Below are 7,680 nucleotides of genomic sequence, written 5' to 3' on the forward strand. Positions count from 1 at the left end.
AAGATCTGTAAATATCATTGCTTGGAACTGACCCTCTTGTCCCCAGTATTTCTTTCCCTTTATTTTATAAGAAGAGTTCAAAACAGGTACTGACTGCAATTTTAAAATACCAGTAAGCAGCATCTTTAACCTTGTACAGATGGCCGGCCCTTTTTTTTTTTTTTTTTTTTTTAATCGTCTTTCTATTTAATGAGTAACTGGAAGGGGGGAGGAAATGACTTTTTTAAGTAAGAGATTAACTAGTGACACTGTGGCTGAGAGGCAGACCCCCTGTGCCCAGCACCCTTGACATTTCCCTGGGCATTGTCTGCCATAGACCTGAGGCAGTGCTGCCCAGAATCAGTGCTGAGCCGAAGATATTTCTCCTGTGCATATGTGTTTTGTGACTCCATCTTCTCTGGTTGGTCTGATGGTAGCTGAGACAGTGGAGGACATTCCTCACGTGCTGGTTTTAATGCCAATGATAGCACTTTCCAGCTGGATGGGAACTTGTTTCTGGAAATTTCTTTTCTTCTTGACACCACCCAACAATATCTTGACTGTGTTCTGATTGATTGATTGATTGATTGATTGATTGACTGAAACAGGGTCTTGCTCTGTCACCCAGGCAGGAGTGCTGTGGCACCATCACAGCTCACTGCAGCCTCTACCTCCTGGGCTCAAGTGATCCTCCCGCCTCAGTGCACCACCATGCCCAGCTAATTTCTATATTTTTTGTAGAGATGGGATTTCTCCATGTTGCCCAGACTGGTCTCAAACTTCTGAGCTCAAGCGATCCACCCACCTTGACCTCCCAATTGACCATGTTCTTAACTCTTGTCTCTTCCACAGAAATACCTCAGGGACTTTTTCAGCGTGATGCTCCAGTCCGCAACATCTCCCCTCCACATCAACAAAGTGGGGCTGACTCTCTCGAAACACACCATCTGTGAGTTTTCGCCATTCTTCAAGAAAGGAGTCTTTGACTACAGCAGCCATGGGACGGGGTAGAGCCAGGGCTGATGGAGGAACCACCAAAGCAGTGCCTTCTCGTCAAAGCGGGCTCCGATGCAGGGCAGCTCCCCCATGCGAGGATCCGGGTCTGCCTCCTCCTGCTGAAGGCAGACGTGCAGCAGCGGGCCCGGGCCACCTCATGTTTTCATACCTAGTGCCTGAGTTTGGGGATAGGATGCTCTGCCTGCTGATGTGACCCTTGCAGGCAGCCGTTACCGTTCCATTGCGGATGAACGTGGCCTTTTCCCACAGTGCTTCCTTCTCACTGAGCAGCAAAGTTCGTCCCCTGTGGCAAGATAGATGTGGCTTGGCCATCATGGGCTCCCTGAGCCAAGCCAGCCTGGGACCTCCCAAAGTGGGTGGCTTACCAGACCACCCTTAAATGACTTTCATCTGATTTCCCCTTTCACCAAAATATACTCATATTTTTAATATTCCTTCCATGTGGCTGACTATATTCCAAGAAAAGCATTTTAAATTATTTCATTGTATTTTTTTCTTTTTTTCCCTCATTTGAATCAAACTTTTATATAAAACCTAAACACTGATGTTTACACAGAATTTCATATTCTGCAAAAGGGATTTTTTGATCCAATCATGACTGTAGTCTTCCATGCTTGACAAATTGGATGTAGACAACATCACTTAAAACTTCTATAAATCCCTACAAATAGAATATTTATTTAACCTTGAATATTCAAGAATGTTCTCCCAAATCTAAATGGCTACTGTGCATTCTTGAGCTTTTTCTGCTAAGCACAAAATGAACGCAAAGCTAAATGCATATTTTTAAGTATTATTTTGTTCACATTTTTTGTTACAGAATCTACTGGATCTTTGGCTGGAAAACTAGAATTTATAGCAGTTTATTAATGATACCTTAAATTACTCAGGACTTAATGTAGCATTGCACTTCTGTGTACAGTAAAAGTGCTTTGTTTTACTAAAGAGAAAAATGTGAGTGGAAAAAATATGTATGTGGTATATATTCAAATGTATATAATTCTATCTATAGATTTATATATGTACACATTCTGTACAATAGTTCCATCAAAATATGTTATCACACCAAATTTATTAAATGTGTTTGCTTTTTCAAAATTTAAATTGAGCTGCTATCAATATTAAATGAAGATACGGCATCCAACCCTGTAGCTCAGCTTATTTTAAGTCTGTGACATGATCATTCATACTAGTCTGTTTAAACATTGATCTAATGTGCTTGGAAAGATACATAATGTATAACTCAGCATTTGTGTTGCAGAAGATGCAGTGATAGTAATGATTGAAGTCATAAATGAATGGTTAACAGAACATGTTTGCATTCAGTCTTCTAGAGAATGCCTTCACAACGAAGTTCTCCAACCTGAAAAATATGTGTAAACAGGCAATTATCCCTATAAGGAGGAAAACTAGTACTGCACTAATTAAATATCATAGTTTAGTGTGAAAAAAAAATGAGGACATTTTTGCTACAGAAGGACCTGCTTTTGTCTGCAGTTGTGATTATAGGCATAGGTTTAGGAGCAGTTACTACCAGAGAATTTCAAACTAGAGATTAAGGGATAAGAGCTGGGTAGATAATAATTAACCATAGGTCATTTATTTAAGAGGAGTCTTAAGCACTAAAGATGGTCCCTCATTTGCTGAGTAAACTAAGTGGTTTTTCTTCAAACTGACCAGATAATCCATCTCTTGGCCTTTGAGGCCAGTATTGGAGACTAGGCTTGTGGTAAGCATTTTGTTAAAATCATACAGGAGATTTGGCAAGAATAAATCGACATGTGTTTGTAAGAAGTACAGGAATCAGAAGATCTTTCTATTCTAATCCTCACGTTAAGTAATTACAGTTGAGTTGGGAGTTTGAGTACTACTAGCAAGCTCTGGCTAAAGTCAGCCATAATGTGGGAGTCGTTTTTCCTCTCTAGGCCTCAGTCTCCCCATCTGAAAATGAAGCTGTGGTTCTGAATGGTCTCTTGAGTTTCATTCTAGCCCATGGTTACAGCAGAGGAATAAACCACGTTATTCGGACTCATTTCAGTCCCTCGTGTGTGGACGGGAAGTACATACTCCAATCCGATTTAAAGGCAGCTGATTCTGAATAAAACATGAGGGAAAGTGGAAAAGCAAATGAGAAGTCACATCTAAACAAATAACAGAATTCCTTTCTGGAGTGAAGATAAGACAGATGACAGAGTTAGGATAACAAATGGAAACTCCATTGATTTGGACTAATTTAAAAGAGTAAAAGAAGATTAGCAATTGGATATTCCCAAAGTAACGCCAAGCTGACCACTTTCAGCAATTCACGTTGAAGTGCCATGAACATAAATACTTCGGCAGTCAGTTGGACAAATCTAAGGAACTTAAACAGAATTTTTTATTTAAGTAGTTTTGACATTCACTCCTAGGTCTTACTTGGATGGTTAATATGTGTACCAAATTTGTTTATATCACTGGTATTGTAACCTTCCACCCAGTTCCCACTCAGACCTTGCTATTGCTGAATTAGAAAGATTCACATTTAACTCTGTGATTAATTTTGGCATATGAATAGGGAGTAACCAGGTCATGCTGGCTTCCCCAATGACTGACATCTAGAAGATTCTATGGCTCATAATGGGGGATGCTTTGAGGATACACAGAGTATCCCACCCCAGGGCTGATTCTATTTACAATTTTATGCAGAGGGAGCTAGTTCTGCCCAATTTGGTCCCTGATCTACTCAGAGCTGTAGACAGCATACATGTCCAAGTCTGGGCAGAAGCAGCCAAAAGCTTTCACGGCTAGAGCATGCCATGGACTCAGAGGTGGAGACCGCTTTGGGGACCATCTGTGGTGCAGGGTCACGTTGGTGTTCTGGATTCAACTGTTAAAGACAAGAATTTTTTTTTTTTCTGGACACATCTCCTGCAGCACACAACCGCAAGACCCCATTTCCTCAGGCGCTCACTCAGGGATGGGGAGCCCCCCGTGCTAAGGGGATGTGGCACCTTACCGATATTCTGAGCCTACCACAAGGCTTGCCTTGTCTCCTCAAAGAGAATGTACATAGCGATTCAGGCCTGACATGCTTCAAACAGTAGCATTAGGTTTTCCAAGTACACTCTCATTTATAAATGCCTAAAATGTTGCCTTGATTAAAATGTTGCCTTGAAGTGTCATCAGTTGACAGTTGAACGTCTCTGCCTCAGGAGACCCTTCTCCTCCCATAATCTGACACACCTATAGGAGGGATTCAGATCCCATCCGACTTTATCAGAAAGGTCTTTCTTTTTCCATGTTAAATAAAAGAAGGGGAGTAGAAAAGTTAGGCAAAATAAATCCATGGCAAAATTAACTGGGGGCTGGGAGGGACAAGGACAGTGAGATGGCAAAATTAACTGCTTTAGTTTTACTTAGCTTATCATGACAGCTGATTTAGGTTTTGGGAAAACTAATCAAAGACTAAAACTAATCTACAGAGATTCGTTCTTGCAAATTAAACCTTGTGTATTCCTCCTTTCCAAAACGGCTTTTTTCACATACAAGAAGACCTGGCTATTGACTTTCTTGGTTTTTTTGTTTGTTTGGTTTTTGGTTTTGGTTTTTTTTTTTTTTTTTTTTTTTCTGTTGAAACTGCTTTCACTGATGACAGTTCATTAGATGGGAAATGATTCTGTGGTACACGATTTTGAACTTTGCACACAGGGAATTATTTCCAAATTGACAAAAATTGCCCGTTATTACAAATTTCTGAAGCATCCTGTTTCAAATTGATCCTGTAGTGGTACCTTTAAGTTAGAGGGGTGATATTAGTGTTGACCAGGGCGTTACCTTCAGAATGATTATTTGGGATCCAGTAGAACCCTGTTAAACTTTATAATGGTAGAAGGAACAAAAAGGCAGTCGACTGAACTGAAGGGGTTGAGGGATGTGAGTTCATCCTTGTTACCTGCAAATAGCGCATGCGCACACTTATCATCCAGGAACTCTGGGCACCTGTCTGTGGCACATCTCCCAAGGTTACCCCATGCCTTTCTAGAAAGCTCTCTCCTGTGTGACTCTTGAAAAATTGACTAAATGCAAAACATCCTTTCTTTGACTATCCTCATTTGAAATATACTCTTGTATTTGAAAATGACATAATGAGGTTTTTTCCTAAGGATTACCTCTCCAAACACGGAATTTGAAGTTCATTGACTTGGTTTTCCCCTTCTCCATTGCCGAAAAGGCAGATTCTTCCCCATTCAGAGAGAGACAAATGGCTATGTTTGCAAAAAGATGCACAAGCCATCTTTCTCTAAGCATCGAAGAAGGGGAAGTAAAATGCAGAAAGCCCCACAAGATTAAAATACAGGAAATGGTTTGGTAGCATCGAGACATATCACCAGAAAGAGGGAAGCCTTTCTCCAGAAATTAAATCCGGTGGGGAAAATGTGAAAAATATAATTAAACATCACTCATCACTGCTTGAAAGCACAATTCTTTTCCTCAAAGTGTCCAGAATTCTTACGCACAGTTAACATTTGCAGAAGTGTTTGTGTCTTTCCAGTAGCACTTACAGTTGTGCCTGAGAGCATCTCACTGGAGAACAGCCTCGGGGTTTGCTATTCCTGTGACTCCAGCGTTAACTTCCCACTCTTGCAGAAGGAAGGAAGGAAGGCGGGCTGCGACTGCTCTGTCAAAGCTGCCAGGACTATCTCACAGAGAACAATAAGAAATACCAGTTTGTGGTAATTAAGGGTTTAGAATAAAAAATTGCACTTTGGTTGATTTCTAAACTCTGTTAGCTTTTCTCCTAAAAACAAGCTAGAAGCCAAACAAGGAGTGTGGTGGCCTACCATCACAAATGACTTCGTGGTGTTTAAAGTTTGATTTCAGTGAATCTAATACGAAGAGTTGACCCATGGTGGGTGCAAGCCTTCAGCTGCAGAGTGATGAAAATACTGGCTGTTTATCCCTTACAAGTGAATGGGAAGGGCCATGTTTACATTTATGAAGGGTTTTCAGTGCCTTCTCCTAGAGCAACAGTCTCTCAGCGCACCTATGTGTAGTTGTTTGTTTTTAGTAAAGAATTTCCGGCCAAGGAGTGCGGCATTCCCTTGAGGGTTTGGGGCCTGGGGTGTTCCTTCAGACTTCTTATCCGAAGAGTTTGGACAAGTTGGGCATTGGAAGAGTTGTCCATGTGTGTAGCTCTGCCCAGAAGACACTGGTGCCAGCCAGGGTCTTCCACTGCACACCTCAAGCCTGCTCCCCAGCATCGGTCCTCATGAGCATATGCCGTGTGCCATTATTCCCTGCCTGCCATCCCCATGGCCCCTCTCTCACTCTGTACCCCTTGGGGACTGGGGGTTGGGAGGGACAAGGACAGTGAGATGACCAAGGTATTTGAAGTTAGCCTGAGAATGTTCATAGGGAATGGAGGACGCTTGCCCTACTTGAAGCCACCTGTGTAGATTCATGTCATGGCCACCTCCCCAGCCCCTCCTCCTGCAGTGGGAGAGGGGAAGGAACTCTGGCCGTTTGTGCGGCTCCACCGGCCACCTAGTTGAGAAGGAGCATGGCACAGAGAATGCAGAGCAAGCTGGCTGTGTCCTTCTTACTCCTTGTGAGAGAAGAGTTGGCTCCTCATCGGGGCCCTGCAATCCACCATTCAGTCAATGAACACACATTCACAAGCGTCTTCTATATCCTGGCCCAGGGCCCAGTGCCGGACACGTAGCGGTGGGCGGTGTGGGCATCATGGCCACAAGTCCTCCCTCTGGGAGCTCCCATTCCACTCGGGCTGTGGACCAATAATGGCACAACTGTATGACTGCAAATTGTGATACATGTCATGATGGAAAAGTCAAGGATGCTGAAGAGCACGTGCTAGAGAAATGCTCTAGTCTGGGAGGCTCGGGGGCAAGCGACATTTGGCCTGAGATCTAAGAGTTGAGAAGTGTGTCAGAGAGATCACCCCAGATTGAGAAAAGACCTTGAATGGCAGAAATCACCCATCCTGGCTATGACATGAAGAGAAAAACAGGAGAGCGTGGGATTGGGGAGGCAGGTAGAGGCCAGATTAAAGGGCGCCTGAAAGGTTGCTGACCAGAGTTTTGTTCCCATTAGCTACCACTGTTTCAGGATATTCCTGGGGGAGGAAAGATAAGGGCACGTGACAGCCGAGACTCAGCCTTCAAACTCGCACGTAATAGGGAGAAAGAAACAAGCTTCTGAATTAAATATTAACAACGAAAGGACAAGATCGGAGCGCAGAGTGCTGTCCTGCGCCATGCAGGGGCTGGCTGTTCTGCTCTTTTTCTTTGACCTTTGGTGCGTTTGGAGTTCTGAGATCTCAGAGGCTCTTGTCATGGAGAAGCATCATCTCCTCAGACCCTCAGATGCCCAGCTGCAATGTGTCCAACTTATGTACTGCAGCAGCCAGCAGGACCAAGTAAAGTTCCCATCCTGTCTTTGGGCTCCTACCTAATCCTTGCTTTGTGAACAGAAGACAAAAGCCCCATGCGGGCACAGCTGTCACAAAGCTACGTGCTGGCTGTGGGGCTCCGTTTATGACTTAGACCAGCAACTGCACAGGAGCATTGTGTCCTTAAGCCCAGGGATGCCTGGGCATCAAATAATCTGTGCATAGCATCTGATTTTATCCCCAGCCTGATTTTCAAGCGATCCACCCGCCTTGACCTCCCAATTGACCTTCTGGGC

At 43.4% G+C, this 7,680-nt stretch overlaps 1 protein-coding gene across 6 annotated transcripts in view; it reads left to right on the plus strand.

The window, feature by feature from the left end:
* KIF16B (kinesin family member 16B) overlaps positions 1-2,140 on the plus strand; it is a 314,911-nt gene extending 312,771 nt beyond the window's left edge. For all 6 annotated transcript variants that reach the window (XM_074004743.1, XM_074004744.1, XM_005568308.4 and 3 more), the window contains one exon: positions 832-2,140. In XM_074004743.1, the coding sequence (XP_073860844.1) occupies positions 832-990 (159 nt within the window). In that variant the 3' untranslated portion in view covers positions 991-2,140. The remainder of the gene's footprint in view (positions 1-831) is intronic.
* The last annotated feature ends 5,540 nt before the right edge of the window (positions 2,141-7,680 follow it).

Source organism: Macaca fascicularis, chromosome 10 (assembly GCF_037993035.2).
Source record: "Macaca fascicularis isolate 582-1 chromosome 10, T2T-MFA8v1.1".
NCBI lineage: Eukaryota > Metazoa > Chordata > Mammalia > Primates > Cercopithecidae > Macaca > Macaca fascicularis.